The sequence below is a fragment of the Manduca sexta genome, chromosome 10 (genome assembly GCF_014839805.1).
Source record: "Manduca sexta isolate Smith_Timp_Sample1 chromosome 10, JHU_Msex_v1.0, whole genome shotgun sequence".
NCBI classification, from domain to species: Eukaryota; Metazoa; Arthropoda; class Insecta; order Lepidoptera; family Sphingidae; genus Manduca; species Manduca sexta.
The window spans coordinates 2,564,476-2,591,434 of NC_051124.1; the positions used below are offsets into that span (position 1 = coordinate 2,564,476).

Genomic DNA, 26,959 nt, shown 5'->3' on the forward strand with positions numbered 1-26,959 from the left:
CCATATTTTACGGCTGTAATAATTATGAATTATTTTTTGGATAAACTTTCAAATTATTCTGAAAATAACAAATATTATATTATTATTTTAAGTTCTTTAATTTTATATTTTTAACAGGCCTCAGTGATGAGTATCCATAGAGGTTTTAAAGAAAAGGAACGTGTTGCCTATTTCATTTCATTTCACGCAAAAGCTGTTTTAAGTTGCATGTGGTATGCGGAAAAGCGCCAATATTTAAAATCGTCTCACCTATACATTTTTAGTACCTTTGTTCCATCGAGGAGTTACTAGGGTTAGAGGATCTATAGCATTATAGAGCAGGCTATGTATACATGATATCATAATTTATCAGCAATTTGCTTAAACTTTCTCTAAATAAAAGGATCGATATAGGATAGTAACACTTAATATATTTTATTAAAGATAGCAAAAAATATAGGAATATGAATAATTAATTAAATTACATTCCCCGTTGGTCCACGAGTGATTCCTCAACGTAGATCTTACAATTGGCTATCAACCGAAATAATAAACAAACCCGGTTTGTTTTACGACATGGTATACTTCAGGGTAGAGCGTCATGACGTGTCTTTCATAATGTTTTATTGTTTTACGTTCGCGATGGTCCCGAAGGCGCGGCGATGTATCTCAGTCCAAAGTCTCAGTCGCTGCGCGGCCGCCGACGCGCCACCCTTTAGTACCTATCTTCGCACAAACTAAACTGAACCGCATTATACAAGTGTGAACAAAAATAAAAGTGACTTGACAATTAACAAAAATGGCGTGTTCGTGGCATAACCGAGTAGAATTCGTTGTGAGATACCTTTACGGTAAGTGATAGATACACGTAATATAAAATATCAATGACTGAAGTTTATTCAGGGTGCGATTCTGCATGGTGAAATTGCAATAAATATTCATGCCGATAAGTTTAGGCCTTAGAAAATCTATAATCTTTTTAAAAAGCGGCAACTCATTTTATAAACACAATCACAGGGTTTTTAGCTTGTAACAACTCGAATTCTGCTATGATAGCCGGTCTACAAAAATGCAAAGAACCATTAGTGATTTCTGTTAGTTACCGCCAGTCACAAATACCAGATTCTGTTTAGTAATTTCTTTACCTCTGTCCAAAACGTAAACGCTTTCAGTATATTGCGGGTACTTACTAGACTGAAGAATGTAGGCGCACAGGAGGCAATGACGGGTTTAGGCGGTGATTTGAGAAACCACCCAGCCCACCATTGCTGAGCGCACAAATCCTCCTGCAGCATCTGAGTAAAAGGGCTAGGCAAAAATCTGCTGCCCTGCTCCTCGCCATAGTCGGAGCTGTTACTCATGGAAGGATTTTCTTCAACCTGTTTATGGAACAGATCACAGGAAACTCAAAATTGTAAAATACATTTATAAGAAGGTGCATATAACCATAAAAAACACATATATGGTGTCTAAATGCACAGCAAAAAACCTAAAAACCACTGTAAACATATCATCCATGTTTGATTTTTTCCCTGAGTCCAACATGGGAATCTGGGCAGAGGAAGTCAGTGTTAGCACTAAGGCCGCCTTGCTGATTATTACTGATGACTGAAACGCGGAATCTTGACTAGACTTTGGAGGTAATATATCCTCTTAGTGCAATTTCTGAAACGCGACGTGAGAAGTTCAGTCTCTGAGCGCTTGAAATCTTATGTTTTCCTAAGCTTGCAATGTGAAATAAACAACAGGATTCCAGTGGGTCCACATTAGTCGATTCCTGCTAGCTTCAATTTTGTGTTTCTTTTATGTAAAACGTATGATAAAACCGATTTGTTAGCCTCATTCACGCATATGAATACCAATATGTTGTCGTATTCTCTTTCCAAAAAACTTCACCTTTCGCCAATGCCGGATTCAATGTTTAGAAACGATTCAACTACCCAGTCATTTTATCGTGGAGATAAAACGTCTTCTATAAACGGTACTTACATAAATATACTTATACTTATATTATAACTGACATAGGCATAAGAAACTAAATGCCTATTGCCTAGGTACATCATTTTAAATAGGACCAAATCTACTATTTTCCTTTTAAAAAGCATCAGGTTTTTGTAATTAAGACTAAGGAACCTGTAAAAGCGGTAATCTACGTCAACAAAAGAATACAACGAATTCGGCCAAATACTTCAGAGTTAAAATAAGAGAAAAACAAGCCATAATTGCTCCCAATACACATATTAACTCCTTCGAAACACCTAAAAAAAATCGGCTTTTAGCCAAAAACGATTGGAAGGTATAAAAATGTTACTCAACTCAGTATTTTATTCGTCGGCCAGTATAACAAACATTATTAAAATGTGTTCAATATATTGAAATGTATTAAAATATCCGCAAAGCAATTCTGTTCGGTCAGTGGAGCAGCCGCGCCGTGAGGTGTCCCATTGGACTTGAACCAAACACACGTTATTTTTATTTTAAAATCTATAAATCTCGCGCAGTCTCAGCGACGGGATTACACGATCATAAGACGCATTATTGAGTGTTCGTAACGTTCACACCGTCTATTTGTTCAAATATAAATATGATACCGTAATTTTATGCGTTTATAGTTCTTAAAACAATTGCGGCGAACTCGGTTAATGGATTGCCTTTCATCTACAATTGGTACTAAATCTCCGGCGCCATTTGGAACCATTTCGGTTAGTTATGATCATTAGTAGACGCAGCCGAATAATATCTCGTTGTATTAGAGAACTAAAAGATATAACCTGTGTATAAAATAATAACCATTAACTCTTACATGTCTGATGCACCTTACTTGATTATTGTATTCTATGATAATGATTTGGTTGCATGATTTCTTAAAAGCGTCATGACTCCAATTCTAAGGGAGTTCAGTTGTTACGTACCTACATTTGCTGTTAATATTCTCACACCTCGGAAACAAAGGGATCAATCCTGTAATTTAAATTCTCCACATTTGACCTAAGGAATTAAGAATTGCCACCTATCAATGAAGCTGACCAAACATCCTGTAGTGCAATGTTCTTGAAACGCCAATCAATCAATCCCAAAGCCATTAAAGTATATTTCCAAAGCCAATTGTAATATTCGAGAGCAGAGGGCAGAAATCCCGTCCATCATCAGGTACGTTACGGGCGGGCGCGTCCTGCCAAGATTTCACAATTAGCCGTTTTCACGCCCTCACAAACCGATAGTGGCGGGCTGCAGGTCGGCTATACATGGCTCATTGAGCAATCTCCGTCGCCCACAAGCTGCCAATTAATACGCTCAAATAACATGCTAATTGTCTTCTCTTTACATTCAGAGCTAAACGGTTTGACTAAATGAACACACGTTTATAATATAATTAATGGAATTGAAGATCAAAGCACTATAAAGGAGAGACCCGTCTGATATGGTGTTAAACGTGACTTAACCGTAAATCACAGATTAACAAGTATATACAGGTTCATTTTTGTATAACATATTACAGTTACATGCATGTCTATTTAAGACTTATCTAAATCAAGCCACAGGCCTTTCGCAGATCAAGCCTCCATCTTCGCAATCAACTTATCCGGACGCGTCTGTTTAACACTGTTCTTCATTACTTAACTATATACTTATTCAGCATAGATTCTTCGAAATGGATGAAAAGATTTCCATTTCAGTTGATGCAGTTATATCTGCTTTCATAAAGAAACAAAAACTTCTTTGTGTTTTATATTACTACCATTTTTTTATACGGGCACGGGTTAGTGGATTAGGGTTTAATAGAATGTCAACTGACGAGAGATGATTACCCCTCGACAGTCGACATAATTATGCCGGCTAGTTGGAATCGGATATATACAGTCTGATCCCGGAACGCGACATACGTACGCAAGCTACCATGGCGGGTTTTAACACTTTGTCTAAGGTGGTCGCCACTCGGGGAGATATAAAATTATATCCTACCTCAAACGAAACATTTCTACCTACAATGTTTTCATGTGTTTATATTAGTCACGTTTGTTATGATTCATAAATATGATTACGGATTTCTTGAATCACAAGATTATACTTTTTTATTTCGGTGAATGTGTAATGGATGAGTTCGTAACGTTTTTTCTAAACCTTATTCACGGTTTAAAATTACTTTGTGAGTGAAATTTGGAAGAACAAGTAAAAATTTCCATAAAAAAGTTTCGAACCTACTGATGATTATGTTTCTTTGCCACACAAAAATAAGGTTTCTAAAACATGAAATCTGTAAGAATCTCAATTACATATAGTATTCAAAAGCATAGCCTATAATACAAGTGCTTGGTAACAATAAACCTGATGATAATTATATAGGCACGTAGTCATCAAGAAAGTTATACATCCTAACTAAAACAATGCCATATTAAATTAAAATATCTAGTATATAAAATAATTACTTATATTCATAATGATCTATGCGTTGCTATAAAAAGCACAATTAAAATCGCACCAACCTATCCCGTGCAAGTGGTCTCTCGGGCAATTAATTGCAGCCAAAGAAAACGGAAACAAATGTATGACATAAATCATATTTAATATCGTTAGTCAACGCCAATTATTTAACAATGCAAACAAAACAATGGCTCATATATTTTGGCTAAGATAGTTTCTTTTTCAAGGTTGGGCCAACTGCTCCTATCGTTTAAATAAACGTTTACAATGAAAACAAAGTCGTAAGATTCAAAATTAATAAAAATATTTTATTATTTTCGCCTGCAAATTACCTTGTTGCATCTTGTAAGTTGGGAACAACTGACGGGAAGTGTTATTCTAATATCCCGCGAACTAACCTAGTAGTTGTTGATAAATATCTTAATCTATAAATTATAATTATCTATCTATTTGGTAAAATCAAAATGTCACGTACATCGATATAATATGTATTAGATTTGGCGTTCGGAACTGTGTTCAAATGATTTGAACTGATATCCATTCAAACTGACTTTATTATGGTCAATATTGACAGCTTGTGGTTGTGTACGGAGTAGAGCTCATGATATAAAAACTCGACTCCTAAGTGTAAACCTGGATTTGAATAAAAAATATTAGTCAAATAAGTAAAATTATTTGTTGTTCAAGTGAATAAATAGGTTATAACAGTGACGTTTTGATTGCCATTTTAGTTCAGATTTTGAACAAATAGTTTATACGGACGTTCGTGTCTATAGAATATACGTCAATAGTCACGTATAACGTTAATTGAAACTATTCTCGCATCAACGCTTACTTCATCCTGTTTATTGTTGTTTGATCATGGTTAACCGTTATTCAAAGTATCTGGCAACACTATTTGTAAAAGGGATGAAACTCTGGCACAATGTTAATTGCTCCCCAGTTCTTTGAGTCGATGCCAGATTTATTGCAACCGATTAATACCGACGTCAAGGTTTATGTTAGGATCGTATGTAATGTTTATTTATAAATATTTGACATAATTTGAAGACGCACTTTGTATGCAGTTTGTAGTGCAGCAACATTTTTACTTTTTGGCTGTACGCAGTATGACAGAATTGTAAACAACTACATACTGCCAGCAAAAAGCTATTAAAGACAACAGTAGGGCTTATTTGAACAGTAGGGTTTATTTGAACATTGTCTCTTGACAACATTTTCGAAAAGAACGCCTTTATCGAAAAAAAAAATGTATGATTTTGAAGGATTTCTAATTATTATGTACCTACATCATAGTTACAGACGCATAAATATTAACAATTCTATGGTACAAGTCAAGAAGTCTAAAACTACCGACAAAATTGTATATAATTACTATTTACTATAATTACAAAATGTGCTTAATAGTTGTCCTTTTTCCAATTTCAGACATAGACAACAACGGCTACTTAGACGCACATGACTTCCACTGCTTGGCCCTTCGTAATTGTGTCCTGGAAGGCAAGGGCGACTGCAGCAACGCTCGCCTGCAGAAGTACCAGCATGTGATGCTCAGCCTTTGGGAAGAGATCGCCCAGCTGGCGGACTTCGATAAGGTGCCAGACTATGTCGGTTATCCCCTCACTCAATACGCGGATACGCTGCGCTTGCGTCGATGTTGTGATGTCCTTCATCTTTTTCTGTCTTCTGTCTTTCTTCATCTGTAGTGCCTTCAGATTGAACTACTATTGGCAGAATATTTTTCGCTTCATTTGTTGAATTCAGTAGAACTTGAATGCTTTATTACCTGTCTGATCTTGGTTTCTTCTCATTTTTTTGTAATCTCATCTTCATAAACAATTTCATTAAGTTTTTTGGAAAACACGGTAATGAAACATTTTTTACTTATCCTTTCAAAATTGTTTCTCAGTATATTTCAATTCTTATTTTATGTAAAGTCTTATAATTATTTTAAAACCAAATTTGTAATATTGGTGTCCTTTTTCTTTCGACCGAAAGCCAAACATGAAAGTTTGTTAAAGCGTATTGCAGTGTATCACTGAAATATGATTTTTCGACGCCAAACTAAAAAGAATAAACCATTGATTAAATTAACAGGTTCTCTCTAGTAAATTGGTTCTTCATATGAACTTCGTGTAAGGAATAATCTATATTTTGGTATAGATGCTGCGGTCTCGTTATTTATTTATACTGCATCTCTTATTGAACAACCATAAAATTCGGTTTCTTTTCTCACATAAATCTTGTTAAAAATCAGATCAAATTGTGGTCCCGTGCATAAAAATTATTATCCAGTTCAAGAAGTCACCTAAAGTCACCTTACAGCTACTGTTTTCAGTGACTTCTTAAAAAAAGAGTTGAGGTTTTAAGCAATTAAAAACTTGTCAAGTTCAATACAAAAACGATTGTCTACTACTGGTAGATAGTCTCTATCGTTACTAAATGAAGTCAAGTTCAGTGAAGTACGTTATGCTAAGATTCGTAGAAATTGGCAAATAATATACAGGAAACATGCAACAATCACAAATCCATGCAAATTATTCTCTACATAACAAATTACTGAAGTTCATAGCGTAGAATTTATACACGTCGAAGCAGCTGAGCGGGGACTTTTCGGAAACACCTACATTTTGGCACAACCGACCAATTTACGTTCTAGATAACGTATTACATGATCCAATAAATATTTATACGTTTTACTGACGTCGATATGCCTTATGATCTTGGAGATTTGCAAATAACATTCAACAGACAAGGAATTAAATAAGTATTTCAATCAAGACTGCCAGAGGATTTTCTCTATTTTAATGGATTGTTTGGGCCGACAATCTCATCGATATTATATTCTAATTCCTATAAAAAGATAAATAAAAGCTTTAGTTAACTCTACAATAGGTATTATATACTTATTTAATTGTAATTATTTATTTCTGTACTCCTTGCATGATGTATAGGTGAACTTAATGTTATAGGCGTTGTTGACTGTCAAAAGAAACTCTGTTAGTTTTATCTCAGATTGCAATCGTAGCATTGTAAGTTAATGTGTCATATAGCTACAAATCGTTGGCTTACTATGACAAGGTTTATCGTTATATTTTTTTTTTCACAAATTGAATTATGCATATCACGTGAATCTAAACTAATTCAGTAAAAGAAACCAACAATCTCGAAAGATACAATAAAGGGGGCACCATAAATTATTGCTTTCTGATTCCCATCATAATATTTTTAAATATTATCTTCCAACATAAATAAAAATTAACATCGGACCTTGTAAAAGAGAGCCAGTGAAATGTGCCGTGTATGAACGATGTATTTGTAGAAAGTAGACGCACGTAGACACTAATATATCACTTCAGTAGAAGTAACAGTGCACGGTAGAGCTACGCGCTCGCTTTGCGCTTCGATTTATTTACTATCACTTACTGCTTCATACTAACCTTCGAGAACATTCCAGGACGGTATGATCACGGTTGACGAGTTCAAACAGGCTGTGATGAACAGCTGTGTTGGGAGAAAGTATGACGACTTCCCGCAATCTATGAAGGCGTTTATAGAAACTAACTTCAGGATGATCGATTTGAATTCAGATGGTATCATTAATATTGAAGAGTACAGATATGACTGTGTCCAAAGGATGGTGCTCGAAGACATCAAGATTGTTGATGACGCCTTCTATTCTTTGTTGAATGTAAGTATGACTATTACGAGTATGTTTCAGATTGAGAATCTGTCCATCGTCTATACAAAAACAAACGAAAACCCACATCACGATTTTAGGCCGACGGGGTAGGCAGTGGGGAACCATCCATTATTCTCAACGAGTTTTCCAACCCATGATATGATTATTATATAACCCACAATAGCTACTAAAGGAACCATCTATGCGTTGTAGATAGTAGAGGAAAGGAATAGAGATAAGGGCCGTGTTTTGCCTATGAAAATCTCAATCAACATATGAAATGCATAAAATAGATGACAAATTGGTTATCTCTGAGGATTTAAGAGATTACAAAAATATAGGAGTTTGATATTAAAAAAAAATACTTTCAATATGTTTTTACGTCAAATTTATAATAAACGTTGTGGTGCCCACGCGGCACGCCAATCACGGGCAGTATTTATGAGTTTACGCGGTTTTCTAGAAATACCTAGGCTACCTCACGACGGTGACGAGGCTAACGGGTTTGGCGCATCGTCATAATGAAAGCAGATACTTCATATTTATGCCGTGAAATTTAATAATAGACACTATCTATAAAATATAACGTTTACATGATACAGTTACTTTAATACTAAAATGGTCTGACATTTTACGGCCTAAGCGCGGGAAAACGACGACCATACTAGCCCCTGAAAAAAGATGCCGGTCTAATTCAACAATCAAAATGTGTCAGAATGACATAACCGAGCCAACATGACCTTCTCTAATGAAGATATTCACAAGCTACGTAACTGAGATACGAACCATAGTTTGCCACTGGTATGCTACTCTATTAATTTGGATTCCGCATACGGCGCTATCTAAAGTAGGCTCGAAGTCGAAGTCGACTAACCGCCATTTTCAATAAACGATCCCAATCGCTTTTTACGATCTATCCCACAAATGGACCAATGAGAACAAAATATTTTTTGATAAATATGTAAATAAATTAACCCGGCGAGCGTGTGGCGGGGTATGTCATACCCCCCATGTTAATTACTGGCGTATATTTTTTGTGCCTGACTTTAAAACTTATAGTCTAGTGGAGTTACAGGGTTGCGGAAGGTAATAGTGGCGTGATCACAGTGTCGCGGCAACCTGCATTCGAGTTACACGCTTGCAAACTGAGTTCGGGTACGTGATACCCCGCCTCATAGCTGGTGTGACAAAACTAAAATTGCTTTTTCTGCTATTTTAACTTATTTTCTTTGTTTAATTGTAGATTTTAATAGAAAATGGATGTTGAAAATAGAAAAAAAACAACTTCGGTCCATGATAGAAGATGTACTTACTAGAACAGGGTTTCGCAAACTTTTGTTTAGTGCGGACCACTAATGCCACCTTATGCGACCTTTTTTGCGACCAAAGTCGTAATGTTTGGGTTGATGTTGTTCAGTTGGATTCTTAAATTTGTTTTTACTAGCAGTTTACTTCTGTATTTATGTTTTAGATATACAAGAGTGCAAAAGCGTGCACTTTATAGTTTTTCTTTTATTTTACTTGCGGATCCCCTGAGAGGGGCCCACGGGCCCCCAGGGGTCCTATGTTTCGTGAAAATCAGGGCAAAGACACTAAATGGACCGATTTCATCCGTAACTTAGGCTTGGCTTTAGTTTACGAACACCTGAAGATGTGAAATGACAAAAATATATATTCCGATTTATATACGTCAGAGAATTTCTTCCCAGATCAACGAATCACTTTCATCGACTCAAAATGTTCCTGGTCATTTTATTAGATGTAGACATTACCCCAACAAAAATAATCATAAGACAAAATACTCATGAACAAGCTTAGGAAAGGCTATTAGTGTGGAGCATGCAACGTTTTTATGCAAAAACTGCACAGATTTTATCTCCAGTTCCTAAGATGTTCCTAAATTTTTTTGTGATTTTTTTTAGTTTATAAAGAAAATTATTTCATATTCTATCATACGATTAAGTTTTTTTTATCATAAAACTGGTTTTACTTTAGTTCCTTTTCGTTTTTAAGAGACTGACGCCCGAATACTCAAACGCCACTTAAATATTTAAGATGGCCTCACGGATTTAAGCATTCGTTATCTTTGAAATTGGTATACTGAAACGTCACTTATTTCCTAACCTTAAATTTAAGGCGACGAAGGTTTAAGGTCCGCTTATTGTTTCAAACGGTATTCACAAACCCTGCTTAAAGTTTGACAGCTATTTAAGGCCGCCTTATATGGCTGTTAATTGAGATTAATTTGAGAGTGCTTGCGACTACTCTCAAATCTTTACGCTAAAATATTTATTGTTGTGTTAGTTGTTATTATATTCTCTTTCGATTTAATAAAATGTCTTTTTTCTTCACTATCATCACTGTCTGAAGAAGAATATAGGGTCAATCGAAGAAATCGAGAGAAATTAGACACTTTCGAAGAGTATTTATGTTCATTAATTCAGGAATTGTCCTAAATTATGCTTTTTAATTCAGGAATTGTCATTTCAGCAATGTTCATTCATCATATTGATTTAAACTGGATATTGATCCAGCCTAGCCGGTCATAAAAGAAATACCAGATATTTATTGCCCTTCGTTTCTTTTACCACAGGCACCTATCAAAGGGTCATCTGGGTACATCATGGTGTACTCATATTATGGCACTAGTTGTGCCTGTGCTTATATCATGGAACTAGTTGTGCCTCTGCCTACCCCTTCTAGGATGATTAGCTTTATTATGTGTGTATGTAACAGTTTTAAGGGAAATAAATTTTATTGAAAGTCAACATGTCTGAATGAAGAAATAATTATTAGAGAAGCAAGAAGAAACTTTATTGTAATTATTATATTTTTTAATTGTAATTCTTATATATCAGAGATATAAACATTACATTACAGACATTTTGCTACACATAGTACATATATATAGATATGAGTACAATATGGTACATCATATTGTACTCATATCATGGAACTAGTTGTGCCTGCGCTCATATCATGGAACTAGTTGTGCCTCTGCCTACCCCTTCTAGGATGATTAGCTTTATTATGTGTGTATGTAACAATTTTTAGGGAATTTAATTTTATTGAAAGTCTGAACATGTCTGAATGAAGAAATATTTATTAGAGAAGCAAGAAAAAACTATATTGTAATTATTATATTTTTTAATTGTAATTCTTATATATCAGACATATAAAATTTTATTACAGACATTTTGCTACACATAGTACATATATATAGAAGATGCTTGCAGAAGTCTATTTCTTGAATAAATTATTGATTGATTATATATATCATACAAGAGAACCCACGGCCTCTCACTTCACAGCCGGCTACTCGCCCTCAGCTCACTGCTTGTGTTCCTCACGAGAGCTGCCAATAAAACAAATATATTTTTAAAAATTATTTAACAAAAAAAAAACATTATCAGCCACATGATATCCATTGCTGAACAAAGGCCTCCCGCAAAAATTTCCAGATTGAATGTCGGAAGCAGCCCGCATCGAGCAATGCCCTTTTTTCTTAATTCGATGGGCCTCCAAATAAATCCAATACTTACTTTTTCACTATATCCAGCAGTTCTTGTTTTTCTATTTAGGTATCATTTCAACCAATTTTTTGGGTTTTGTTATTTGCAGACTGCATTGATTATATAATTACAAAATAGAAACTTCTGTGGTAAGACACGAAATAAGAATTATGTTGTTAACAAACAGAAAATAATCACTACGATTTACTTAATTGTTGACGAAAATTTGACAGATACAGAAGTTTTTTTTTGTAAAGTGACTATGTCAATACTGATCATGCTGCCAAATGGCAAGTATAAATAAGTTGGAATGTATTTACTACATCAATGTTGAGAATTTAATAATTAAAAATCATTTTTAATTAAACTGCGTATTACGTTATTTGATTTTTTTTTTATGTTTCATAAATTATGCTGCGTGAAACGACACATAAATATCATTTTATTAAAATTATGTAAACGAAAACAAACTTTTTATAATCTATAGCAAATTAACTGCTCCTCAACTGAGTTTTCCGTAAAATCTTTTAATGTACGTTTGAGAATGCCATTTAAATTAAGTAGCCTGTTAAATTTAAGTAGGCCTCAGACAAGTTGGTTGGTTGAGTAGCGTTTCAGTATTCGGGCGTGAAAGTGTTTGTTTGAAATTCAAAGTGACTTATTTCCATCGAGGTAAAAAAATAAAATTGTTAAAATGGCGCGATTGTTTTATTTCCAATGCATTATGATGGTATTGTCTTATTATACCAAAAAATAAATAGTATAATACTTCTTCAGAAACAAGTTTTATAACCAATTTTTTTAAGGGGTATGTCATACCCTGCCTCATACTCCTTGTTACATTTTTTCACCACACGCTCGCCGGGTTAAATATGCTTACAAATGAGTTATTTTAATTGGTTCACTCTCCGTATTGGGTTGAAGATTGGAATTGCGATCGTTTATTGAAAACGGCTATTAGTCATTCACTGTTCAAACTGTCAAAAATAATGACCAGCTCGAGCGATCTTCGACCGCCATCTTTATGCGAACAGTCTTCGACACGCGCAGCATAGCCACCAACGCTAATAGTAGCTTGTAACCGATGTCAAACGCGCCTAGGGTGCGGAACAAGCGAGATGGCGGATTACAAGCAACTAGTAGGATACGCGTATAAAACTTAGTTTATCATTATTCGTTAGGATATCTTATTCCCATACATTTTTTTAGTTTCCATTAGAGTTAACGATTGTAGATCCGGCCCTAGAAAGACACCATAAGGGAAGTCATCAGAAATATAATAACTACTTACCTACTGTATAACAGGGTCGTAGCTAGACTTGAATTTAAGGTAGGGCAGCTGTTATTACAAGCAGAGCGGAAATAAAAAATGTTACTAAATCTGATCTGCTCAATCGATTTTTGGTTTTCTTTACTCGTTAACGTGAGCAAAAAAAAAGCGGTTTTATACTTAGGTAATTCTTAAGGTAATATATTCAAATTATGACAAAATTCCCATAAATCTCAAAGGAGAGTTATTTCACCCATCAATACGGATAACTCTTACTATGGGACCAACTTCCAAATCCTAAAATAAAAAAAACCGCTGCTCCATATCTTTCAGTAGTACTGTACAATTTTGTTAATTATTAAGGTCGGGCATTATTATTTTAAGGTAGGGCATTAGTATTTTAAGGTAGGGCATTGCCCCACAATGCCCCCCCCCCCCCCCTAGCTACGGCCCTGCTGTATAAGTGTCTTATTTATAGTATTGTTTAGAAAATGATAACGTAATCTTTATTTACTCATAATGACAAATAATGAGTCGAAAGATTACCTACCTATACTCAATTTATAACCAGATTTGAAAGGTCGGTGCAAACGTTGCTGAAAAGAATTTTCAATTTTCGGTGTTTCGTAAAGATTATGTGGAAATTCAATTTAAGATTGGGTTCCGTTCTGTACAAAAAATCGTATCTTAGCGTTAGAACTCATCTCGTTAAGATTCTAGACGAAATTTCATCCAGTACTATTTCAGCAAAAACTTTACAGTTAATGATAATCACAATTGTTTTACTTAGCAGTACCATACCATATCATCTATCTATATATATAAAAATGAATCCCTATTTCCCTTGGTCACGCCATCACGCGTGAACGGCTGTACTGATTTCACTATTTTTTTTTTGTTGTGTTTGTTATTGTCAGGAGAAGGATCTTATGAAAGAAAAAATTAAGGAAGTTGAATGGAACGTTAGGAAATTTAAGAAAAGTTAATTTCAGCGATTGAGAGAATGCGCGCTGCAAATTAATAGTTAAGACGGGACAACGTCTGTCGGGTCAGCTAGTTTACGATATTTTTGTTTCTGAAATGTAGCATTGTCTTTCGATGTCAACGTCTCCAAATGTCATCGAAATGAATGATGGAGAATTCCACGTAACAAAACAAATGCTTAAACACGAATACTACATAAAAATAAAACATTGTTATATTCGTATGTGACGGCATAAACAAACTAAAATTCTAAATATATCGTGTTACGGGTGGGTCAACACGTTTACAAAAACCAATAGTATAAAATTATGCAACAAGATGAATAGAACATTAACGAGAGCTTTCTTCCTGGAGCGGTGCCAGCGACGCGCCGGCCACGCGTGCACATTTCCTACTTCACGGCACAATTATAAAATTCCCGCGCGATCGTTGTCGCAAATTAGTTATGGAGGCGACGAACCGGCGTAGACACGATGCAAATGCTGATAAAATAAAGACTGTATATTATTTTATAATCTGTAGTACAATAGTTAGCGCGGTGTCCGATAAACCTGTGAACGAAAAGTTTGAATCGTAAAAAAATCATGTTGATTTTATTATAGTTTTATTCTGAAGTATGAATATGCTAGCTATATAAATTTGGTACTAGTATGGATAAGTATTTCGTGGGTTCATTGAGATTCCATAGGCACATAAAACGGAATGAATAGAATTTTAAAAATAAAACATTGCTTTAGGCATCTATTTCAAAACTACATTCCTGATAGGTTGCAAAATAAGTCTAATATTGTATTTATTTCATAGGACGACGACAGAAGAAGAGGCGGTCTCACATTGTCGAGGTACCAGGAGCTTTTCGCACAGTTCTTGGGCAACACCAACGAGAATTGTGAAGCGATACATCTGTTCGGACCTTTAGAGTTCTAAATTTTGTAGCACGTAGTTATAACTAAACTCGAGGGACATGTAAAAAGGATTAATATATTTAACATGATATAGTAAACTCTATATCGCTTGCCAGTGAGGCTAAAAGGATAGAAATTATTTAATGGAGGACCGTTTCGATGTTGTGTTAAAAAATCGTCTCCAGCAACAATATTAGAATCGTATTGTGTGCTATTTTACCTATACAGTGTATCCATAGCGGAACTTTTACATTTGGCTGTTTAGCGCGTAGTGCCTAGATGTAATAATTAAATTCGGAAGCTTTTAAAAATACCTGAGATTTCCATTGTGACTACTTTTACAGGCGCGTTTGCAAAGATTAGTGTTTTGAAAATCACTTATTGCAGAGTTTTTATAGTTTGAAATATTTGAAGCAGAGTAAGTATTAGCTTCATAACTCATAAATCTGCATTTTGTACTATTCTCATTGAATATGCAAAATTATTACTTAATTACCCCCATTTTCAATTAACGAACCCAATCACTTTCAATCTATTGCGAAAATAGACCAATCAGAGCAAACCTTTTTTTTAACATGCTTACGGACGCCTTTTTTATAGGTTTATTTTGGGATCGGATAGAATATTAAGAATGGGGTCGTTTATTAAAAACAGCTGTTAGTTGTCTTCTGTGTTTCATCGTATTCAATAATTGTGAATATTGTAAATATATCAATGCAAATGCTAAAAGTGTTACAATGGATGCAACATGTGATATTCAATAAAAGCTCTGGCACCGGGCGCGTGGAAACAATTTTTAAATAGATATTTATCAAAACATAATGCAGTAATGGCGCCCAAAATATGCATGTGGACTATGCGGTATGCCGTTCATAAATATTTACGATAATAACAGACTTTTATAAAACAATTACGTATTGTGGAATTTTTGAGAGGACTATCTACCGAGACAGGAAATTACCCACACAATTAAATTAATTAATGAAATAAAAATAGCAATGTCAATTTCAAAATCGCTGTAATACGGCGGTAAAATTATTCAAACCCTGCATCGCGCGAGTCTCCATAGACCTATCATGATTTAAAAATAAGTCCCTTTACGTTTCATTTTACGCAAATTACTTTCCAAAAATAATACATTTAGAATAGACATTGTTCATGTATGTTCATTTTATGTATATATACTTATTAGTATTATTATAAAGATGTGTTATTTGTGTTATATTACTCATGTTGATATTGTTATTAAGGATTGTTATTATTTTTTATGTTGTCGAACTTCCAAGATATTATCAATATTACAAGATAAAATTAGCTGAAACAAACCAATAGTTTAGAATACTATGAAAATTATTGTAAATAATATTTTTACCCACTTTATGAAATGCTAGAAAATAATGTCATTTTTTTACCTATTTTATGACATATAAAGTAATTTAGGTACCCATTTATTATTTAAGAAGCCAAATAATTCATTGATTAATACAATAGAAACCATTCCGAAGAATATTATACCTGCATAAAAATATCTAAATACAAAAAGGAATAGTTTTGTTTAGAAATTGTCAAGAGAATTACCGAAAATTATATAAACCTGATTATTTATCCATTCGTATTATCATTATTAAAATTAGGATTACCTATAATTGACGGCGCCATTGCAGTTGTAAAAAAACATGGCGTCCGGGAGTTTGAATGACGACAGTAACAGCTTGAAATAAATTGAAATTACAGAGGAAGTATGGATTGTGTTCGTGTAACGAAGCTAGTCATGATGTTATATTATTATAATTTTTCAAGAAAGAGCTTGTATATACTGGTCTTTTTGATAATAAACATGTTTATAAAAAATGGATTTTAATAACACCTTAATTATAAAATTAAATTAGAATAAAACTCAGCACTGTTTTACAATTAGTTTATTAGAAACTCTAATACACGAAATATACAAACAACATTGAATGCTTTCGTTTATCTTTACATGCTATACATTACACGCATTGCAGTAATAAAATGACAATAAAATGTTATTTACAATAACAGTAACAAATTCAAACATTTAGTTTCTATTACATAAAATATGTTCTAAATAATATCATTTCTCAAAATAATTACTTGAGGTCTTAAATGTTTATTTGTGTCTTTGGAACGAAGTAATACATGTATTTATTAATTCAATTTCACGCAATAATTCCATCACCAAGTACTTTTGAATTCCCAATAATTAATATAGAAATAAAAGCAACTGAATATAACGCAAAATAATATTTTTAATTACGAATAAATGTTTTGTTATTTCATGTTAATAATTCCATAATCAATCCCTATGACAAGTATGTTGTTATATACCTTAAACAGGCAAATATCCGTACAAAACTTGCTGATATTAAATAACTACCATCTAGAAGATATAAGAGTATTACAATATAATAACCAGATATGTCCCGCACACGGCAGCTTTATTTCGCAAAGTTTTATGACACTCCTTTGCCTGTTACATCTTCGTTTGCAAATTACAGGTTAACGAATGAAGGGTTTACACAAACTAATTTTACAATCTAGATTCTAGATAGATTAGTGGCAAATTAGCTAACACCTTAAAGTTTAGGATATCCACAAGTCAGTTTCAGAAATATGAATCAATATCTACTAATTTCTAAGCAATTCAGAGTATTCAAATTTAATTATGAATATGAATTCTGCATTTCTAACTGCTGTGGTTAATAAGCGATTCCGATCGCTTTCTTCAATCCATTTCAAAAATGGACCAATCATAGCAAAGTATTTTTGACATGCGAACAAATGACGCATTTTGATTGGTTTATTTTCGGCATCAGATCGAACATTAAGATTGGGATTGTTTATTGTAATCACGCTTGCAAAGTGCAGAAGGTGGTGCTATTTTGACTGCAACGCGACAATTCTGTTTTGAGGCAAGTATTGTGTGGATATAATGAAAGAAAAAAGAAAGACATATTGGCATCATTTTAAACATGATCACGAGCATATACGTATTAATAAATTAATTTACTCATGGTCGCTGCTAATTTGACACTAATCATAAGTACTGCACACTACGGGATATTACAGACAAGAAAATGTGAGTATGTACAAAAATCTTCGAAAAATAGTACCTAATGTGGAGATATTTCGAGCCTTACATTACAATGGTACTTGAAACTACCAGTGGAGATCTAAATTAAAATGTGATATCGGTACACAGTTGTTACCGTTTAGTCAGCAACGTATTCAATGAAAATTATTATTGATTTTTGTCTTCAATACTTTAGTATGATAACTCATGCGCAAAGAAATATCAAAGATAAAAATCATTAATGACATTAAATGTTAATTGACAAAACTTTGCACTAAGATCTAAACGAAAAGCTATCACAGAAACAAAACTACATCGGAAGATATTAATTTTCACTAGTTTTACGAACATGTAATATCAAAAAATGTATTTAATATATTTTAGGTCTCTCGACATCTATTACCTAGGTATTTAACTAACGTCGATACTAAAAACATTATCCTTCCATACTAAAAAGTCTCTGACCGCGTACAAAATTTGGTCTCATCGTCGCAACGAACAATGCATATAGTGTACCATGCAACACGCAACTAGCAACAACAACTGTAACAAGAACGCACAGACACACGTACTTATCTCTCCTTAAATAATTAAAACCCAAATCTATTTTACTTATAAAGTTATCGATAAATTGCATTCCAACTCGAATATACAAACATTAAGGCCTGCTCAAGCCAAGAAATGTAGTCAACCCTATTATTATCCGCACAATTTAATTTATTATTCAATTTCTGGGGTTATAGACGTTTTTTAAAACAATAACCACTTTATCTTAGCGAGAAATTGACATTAAAAGGCACAGGCAAAATAATAGTTCAGCCTTGCCGAGTATTCAACTACACAATTTAATAAAAAGCTTGTGTAATGATCAAAATACCAATATTCTTTAGTTTCTCATCATTTAAATGTATTTAAGCCATTATATTAATACTAACCGTACCATTCATAAACGATTTCATTTTCAAAGCAACAATTCTTTGCCTTATTTCAAATACCTACCTGACAGCTAGGTGGAAGTCTAATTTCACACAAATCTATTTGTAACATACCCGTTTTTATCCATCTATTAGCCTAGATTCCAGAACACGCCAACACGGTGCGACATAGACCTTTCTTATCATTGCATTATTATGCGGTCATTTCAAACAATTTTCATAGTAATAAAGCCTTATAATACCGAGTGGAAGTCTTCAAACCACTTATTTATGTCTAGTTACTTTAAAATCCCATTACCTAGTTTCATTCGTCGATATAAAAAACGCATCAAAAGCTTTAAGCTGGAAAGAACTATCATATTGTATGACGTCTTAAGAATTAAAGGTTTAATGTTTTAAATGTTATATATTATAATATAGAGAAATTTGAACATGCCTACTATAGGCTGTTTATTAATTATATACAATTTGGATCATATTTATATGCTTTACCTTTCCAATGATACAACCTCATCTAAGTCAGAGGTAAAAGTCTTTGGTAAAAGTTGAAGAGTAAAAAATGTAAATTTACCCTTAGTCTTTTACATTTACTTCCGTGGCAATATATGAGGATTACTTACTTTCACTAAGTCACTTTACCAATGTCCTTACCTAAGAAATTTGCTAAATCCGTCAAAACTAAGATTTACATTTGATTTTTTTATAAAGATATGTATTGTTTACAAAGGCGTTATATTAAGCAATGGTAGGTGATGATCAGTCATTCTAACCCACATATTTGTCAAACCAAAGTGTCATAACAACCAATTATCTTGTATGCTTTCGATACTAACTACATTCCATTAAAATTGGAAAATATATTAATATCTCTCACTAACGTTCTCTTAATGAAATCCTTATGTTTTAAGGTCTGGTAAGGGGTGAGACGCGCCTAATTACTTGAATGAGAACATGAGATAATGAGACATTTAGGTATAACTGTAATTTGAAAAATATCAAACGACACTCTTCACCAATTAATAACAGCGCCATCTATCGGCAATTTCGAACTATGCGATGTGAAGGACCAATCAAATGTAAATCTCAGTTTCCGACTGCCAGCCGCGCTGGTCACATCTCCTCGGTGAAGCCGTTGATGAGACCGCTGCCGGAGGGTCGGACCTCGCTCGCCGTCGAGTCTAGACTGCCGTAGGTGGGGCCGCGCCGCGACAACACACGCCAGCGTCCCCGGCGCCGGGTTATGCCTAAACACAATCACAGCCTTACACAACACTGTCACTTACCATTGTGCCTACAACAAATGGGACTATCAACTACTCGACTGAAAATTTGAAGTATTTTGTCGATATTATCGCTTTGCACATTTATGTACAATTATCAAAGTATGGAAGAACACGGGCGTAGCCAGGTTTTAGCATTGGGGGGCTTAAAAAATAATAACTAAAATGTGCATTGGTTGACATTCATAGTCATTTGAAAAAAAAGTAATAACAGATCTGAGGTTATCAGTTTTAAAAAGTATAAAAGCAATCAATTGTTACTTGAACAAAATATTTGGTGGGGGTACCGGTTGAACTCTAACAACTCCTCGGCCCCCTCCCGACTACGCCCGTATGGAAGATACTAAGTGCATCTATAGTGCATGCGAACAATCGCTCAACCTTCTACCGCAAATATCACGTATTCGGCTGGCCTGCTAGTCCAAAATATGAAATGAGAAATCAGCGAAATGAATACTTGAGCCATTGTCTATCGGTCCATTTTATACAATTTTAATGCCCAAGAAATTTATCCTAAAACACTGTTTTGATAAAAACTATATGTTTTATGAGATGAGCGATTGATCGAAAGCACCTGCATTGTGACTAAGTTTACTATGACGTTACAAATCTTTACATCAGGGATCTGACTCTTATTCCCATGCAAAGGAATAAATTACATACATGCTTGGTCTGATTTACAAGGATTCATCGTTCATGATACATGCATTCAAATGTTGATTCCTCGTTATTAAATGTTGTTAGTGTGTACCTACCTAAATTATTATTAAAAACTAACCTAAATCTCTTGAAATTCTATTTTTATATTAGTAGTTTACTTACTATACCAAATAGCCCAAATTCTTGAACGTTAATAACTCCAGACCTATCTTATTTTAATGCTATGAAAGTACATAAGAGTACATGCATTATTATATATGTTAATATATGATGATACTTATAAATGAATTGCATCGAACATTGTGCACCTATGAATCATGATTGTCGAGTGCTTGTGTTATCTATCAAAAGGTATTTCACTAGAATCCTGGAAACATATTGAACAGGGCTGTGTCTGAACTACTTTAAAGTTACAGATAGCATATTATCACAATTCACAGAGGTATTATGAGTGCCTCCAAGTTATTGGACTAATTTTTTGGCACTGGCAATGCTTTACGTTTAGTAGTCAACTCGAAAAATAATGTGAAAAATTATTAAATTTCAGTCCAATTAATTTTAAATAAGGTTGGTAATAAAACACAATCTACACTGCCATAAAAAGAAACATGTGAGTTGTGCCTCAGTACTCAATACTAATGTCAGTTTATGTGCATTGCCTGCAAACAGCTCAAAACTATACACGGGATTTTAAAAAATATGATCGCCCTTATACTAAATGACAGCCCTGTTTATTTAACATGCCCAGTATATAAGTTTGTTTATCTAAACGATATTGTGTAGTAACTTCCCGACTTTCATTGAGTCGACTACTGCTAAACCACCGTACAAACGATTTATCAAGATTTGTCTACAGTTTTTGGTATTAGTGCTCTACAATTTAATATTAATTCCTTATGGAAGGTAATATAAGGTATGCTCTTACGCCGTTTTTTTTTTTGATTATTTATGCTTTATTATTTTTTACAAACTTCTTTTTTTTGTATAGAAACTATAACTGATTTATGATACGGTTATGTAGATTTATTTTTATTATAAATTTTACCATTTCTACCTGCAATATTTTGTATGATTGTATATCTGTTGACTACAATTGACGATGTAAGAAACAATATTTTAAAATATAAATGTAATACTTCACTAAATTAACGGAGGAGGTGCATTCGAAATGAGAGATCGAAGTTATTCATTTACTTGGGGCTTCATACCACTGCGTATTTCAGACGGCGCAATAGGTTCATAATATTTAAATCTCCGTAGTTCCAATTATAATTGGCCCTGCATTCTCAGAATTTGGAAAACTGTCCAAAAGCAAATTTACAATAACACAATAATCTATTGTTTATTATGATTAGAGAAATTGGTCAACAAAGGTTTAAATTGCTGTTTTGTAAGAATAACACTGGCTGATTGTTATACCCATTAGATATTCTACTTAAAAATAATAAAATAAATATTAACATGAAAAATATTACCGAGTTTAGTACGTATCATTCATTTAACCCGGTTTTGTTAGCTATAGTTAAACCTGCATGATTGTAAATTCAAATTTATTTCGTAATGTAAAAGTTAATTACGTCGTTATTTGGCTTTACTTTAGCATTATTCAATCTATTTTCAATGTTATGTATTTATATTATTTAAGTTTCTTTTTCTGTATAAATTATTGTAATAAACACAATTATAACCTATTAGATTAGATATTTATAACGTTCGTTTTCAATGAACAATCCCAATCTCGATCCTGAAAGTAAACCAATCAAAAGTAATTTGTACGCATGTCAAAATCCTTATTTCTGATTGGTCCATTCTCGCGACATCTATAGAAGCGATTGGGATCGTTTATATAAAAAGGCGTTAAGTTAAGAAGCTCCGCAAGAGCATACCACTTCCGTTCACAAGCTAAAATGCCGTAACCTAAATATAAATGGACCTAAATTGTATAATTATTTTTCTAATCTGCAATTTTTGTGTTAATAAGTGCATTGTATTGAAATAAAAATTGTTCCTTACGTTGTTTTGATTCGGACTCAGAAGCTCCTTTCATGTGCAGATGGAAAGAAATGTCCGATTATTATTCGTTCATTGTACATTGGACCTTTATTGCTAATGTTATGTGATGTGACATTTAATGTATATATATTTAAGGCAGTATCTGGTACTAATAAAAAAACTATTTTGGAAATATTACTATCATGATGTAATGATATAGTAACTATTTGAAGTGTAGGAAAATTTACTATATTTAAGAAATTATTACCATACCTCATATAACCATAAAATATAAGGTGTTAAAATACTTACTGAAGGGAATTGTTTTAGGAAAAGTATAGTAATCAACAGTAAATATTACGTATCGAAGTATAGAAAGAGAATCGGAAAGTTAGACGTAATATCACATGATAGACAGAAAGGATCTGAAAAGCCAAAGCTAACATTATAATCTATTTCTAAGTCGAATATGTCATACTCACTGAAAAGTATTAGATCCCTATCTTTATATAGAAGTGATGATATTAACCGCCGAGTACGTAATTAGTAACTATTAGAACCAGATACTGCACATTTCGCTAAAATGGGATGAAGGTTAGCAGTCAAACGACTTCAGAAATTACAATATCACGTAATACTATTATAAAAAATATACGAAAAAATATTTAAATAAATATTTTGAAATACTAAGTTTGATACTTATTTGAAATTATATTCAGATTTCATGACATTCACTTTTATATTTCCTTTTACATTTACTTGTATTGTAGTATTTTGATATAATAATCATATTCTTGTTTAAAATCAATGATGAAACAAACTGTTTTCTACTTTAATCTACACTGCATCGATATGTAATTTCTGTTTGGTGGCCAAACATAGTTTACGAAACTAAAATGGTTTTAATGTAATATGAAATATCAAACAAACAACATCCACGCAGTGGCAACACATGCGATGATAACGCGGGCAACACCGAGCCGTGCTCTCGCATGCAAAGGTGCGTAACTTAAAATAAAACAAAAATTAAAAAAACATAATTTATTATCTATCACAATAATAATCTATGTCGGTACATGAGCCTTTACCTTTGGATAAGAAACACTACACCCTCTATATTAAGTACTATAGTTAAGAAGGAGATTCCTCTATTCAGCCCCACCTTGAGGCGTGGAGCGTTGCTTTACAATAATCCACTTAAACAAGTTAAATGTATACATAATATCAATACAATTTAATTAGGAACTCAGAGGGGCGTTCGAACCAAATCTCAATGCGATCACAATGTACAGATCATTTGCACAATAGAACAATTATTACATTCAACTAATTAATAAATATTCTTATTTCGGTGACGTTTTACAGACGTACCTGCAAAGAGACGGCTCCTTTTTTTAACGTTCTTTCACAACGGGAGCTTGAACCAGCACCAATCCGGCCTTACCACCGTTAGTGACCATGTATACACTCTGTACCCAGTATTAGACCATTGAGGAAAATAAAATAAACCAATGTGCACTACACAAAGCTAATATATGCCGCGAAGAAATTGACTCGTACACATAATACTACAATTTATAGAAGCCATTTGTCATTCTTGTGTTGCCAGATAAATTGCAAAGGTCATTTTCAAACCTACCAATTTAGTAAATTTTTTTTGCTGGCAATACTGTAGTGTAACAAATTTCCTCTATAACCAACACCTTTCCTTGTGACCATAATGATATTTAACATGCAATGTCAATTTATTAAAGTTTATGCTAGAATTAAATTAACCCACTTATGCTATGTTAATACAGAAATTTTACGACTATAATTGTTCTAAATTATTTTAATACATATGCTTTAAACCGATATCTACTTTCAACCATAACCGACTGGTATAAATCACATAGAAATTTTCTAAACCTACATACGTCGCCAATAACGGCCAATGTAGTTTTGGTGTCATTATGTCTCACTAAGCGATATTTTAATTTCATTGGCTAGTGAATATATTAGTATAGACAATCAGTAACTTAAACATCGCCCCTTAAATAAATTTATCAACCAAGGCATTGTCTCACACACTAGTCAATTCCTCGCACATACTACATATAATATTACGACATAATATTCTAACATCGATAAACCACGCTGTCACGTGAAGCGCACTAATAAATAACACAAACAAGCAAGTATCACTTATATTGGGTTAATGGAATCTAATTGCGCATTGTAGGCGTAAAGGCATCGCTTCTATGCTGACCACCCGTTGACGATCGTGCTCGCTTTAGTGTTGCCATTGCTCATTTTCTACCATACAAATTTCTGCCAATGTTTATTATAAAAATCATATAATTAGGGCAGTGTTAATTTTTATTTATAACATTAAAAACTTTGCATACTTTAAAATAAACAGTAAATTCTCTTTTTCTTATTGATATTACTTCAATTGATGCTTTGTAAATACAGAACATCTTTCTTTGAGGTTGATTAACGAGTCAACACCGACACAGAGCATCGTCGACGGGTACTGTCATTGTGACTTACACCTTCAGTGAATAATCTAACACTTTATCGAATAGGTAAATTAGCCCATGTCGTTGCCTCGCCTTTACAGTACTTCGATAAAATTAAGTACGAAAATAAGTACTTCAACACGTTATATTCCTATGAAACGTAATGTGCACACAAAGATAAAATTGGAGTGTCGTAAAAACGTGATAAAGGTACAGTAAAGTGCGTCAAAAACTTAGGCAGTGACACAAGACAATTTCAATATAACATTTAGATAAATAAAATTAAGAAAAAAAAATATAAATTCGAAAATAATAGGAATGATCGTTATCTATACATATCTAGACACAAAGATTTCTAATCATGCACATTATATTATAAAAATTAGATTTTATCGTATAAAGGGTGTGCCATATACCATTTACGGTTAGATACCGACCCCTCGTGTTTCGCAATATATAGCCGTGATTCGATTAGTTGACATATTGCCATATATATTCGTTGAATAAATGCTTTAAGTGTAAATAGAACCGTATCCCCGGCTTTTTTGTGACTTTCTGCAAACTAATCCCGATAAGCGTAATACGCATAATCGCCCAAAAGCCGTCGGCTACACGCGCCTGAATACCATCTTAATTTCATTTCTAAATTCTATCAGATTATTTTAATCGACATGGTGCAACACTAAAGAGCAATTTAAATAATTTTAAAATACTTTGCTGATAAATCAATTTTTAAAGAATCTCACGTCATTGTAACTATCCATCGATACTTACAACGCCATCTGTCGGTTAATCTAAGTGCTAGATTAAACCCGCCACCGAGAGCCAATGCGTGCTTTATGGACGATCCTTCGAACTACGGAATAGTATCGCAACTGAACGTTTGTAAAACGCCAGTTGTACGAGGGCTTAGTTACGCTAAGTCACAAAATAACGAACGTTTAAGTAGTGAGGCCACACAGCGCTTTAGAATACTGATTTTATACTTCGCCTTACGATCAATGAAACTCGAATAACTTGACTAATGGATAAATAATTTATATGGAATACTTTTCGAATGATTCACAAAAGCTGTAAGCCTAACCACTTATGTACAATACAGATGCGTTAGTGATGAACTTGCGACGAGAATGGACGAGACACGAGTTCGCAAACACTCGAGAACCGAGCGACAATATGTTGAAACGAAATGCCAAATGTGATTGCACTATAGCCGTCAAGCGAAAATGCACGAGTGCATATGCAAAAAAAAAAAATTTGCAACAGCTGCGAATATTTTTCTCCGTTCTCGAATGTGTGTATTTAATTATGTTGTTATATCGTGCGTCCATTAACGTGTACGTTCAAGTTCACGCAAGAAGCGTGTCAAAGTTATATTGTCTGTAGGGCTGCCGGGTGCCGTTTCTTACTCGTGTGAGTGAGGTCTCGGCCACGCCCATCTCCTTGCCGCGGAGCATCTGATTGGCCAGTTTCTGTTTGTTCACCGGCGAACCTGAAAACATGCATATTCGTCCGCACTGTCCACTTCCACCTTACTGTTACTGTACACTACAACTATAGTGTTTTAGCAACATCATTACTTTCACGATCTTCACACATCGCTTGACATGTGTCAGATTTGACATCTGTCAAAATGACATGACAAACCGTTATTCTGATTATTTGAAAGATAAAAGGCATTGAGTAAATATAGATATCATTCGATAATTGATAAACACAGCAACATAAATATAGAGAAGCGGT

At 33.7% G+C, this 26,959-nt stretch overlaps 2 protein-coding genes across 7 annotated transcripts in view; one reads left to right on the forward strand and one right to left on the reverse strand.

Moving 5' to 3' along the window:
• Positions 1–583: 583 nt before the first annotated feature.
• Positions 584–16,605, forward strand: LOC115443876 (sarcoplasmic calcium-binding protein 1). Of its 2 annotated transcripts, none has more exons than XM_030169466.2 (4): positions 584–830; positions 5,830–5,996; positions 7,859–8,092; positions 14,654–16,605. In XM_030169466.2, the coding sequence occupies exons 1-4, from the start codon at positions 779–781 to the stop codon at positions 14,774–14,776; spliced, it is 576 nt and encodes a 191-aa protein (XP_030025326.1). In that variant the 5' UTR covers positions 584–778; the 3' UTR covers positions 14,777–16,605. The 2 variants fall into 2 exon arrangements, with proteins under 2 accessions (XP_030025326.1, XP_030025325.1); XM_030169465.2 differs by having other exon boundaries at positions 585–830; positions 5,830–6,008.
• A 53-nt stretch (positions 16,606–16,658) lies between these two features.
• The window catches only part of LOC115443872 (NPC intracellular cholesterol transporter 1), a 75,177-nt gene continuing 64,876 nt past the window's right edge, over positions 16,659–26,959 (reverse strand). For 2 of the 5 annotated variants that reach the window (XM_030169460.2, XM_030169456.2), the window contains one exon: positions 23,742–26,708. In XM_030169460.2, coding sequence (XP_030025320.1) covers positions 26,566–26,708 — 143 coding nt within the window. In that variant the 3' untranslated portion in view covers positions 23,742–26,565. Of the gene's footprint in view, positions 20,028–23,741; positions 26,709–26,959 lie in introns of those variants that run through there. The other 3 variants (XM_030169459.2, XM_030169458.2, XM_030169457.2) reach the window with 3 other exon arrangements.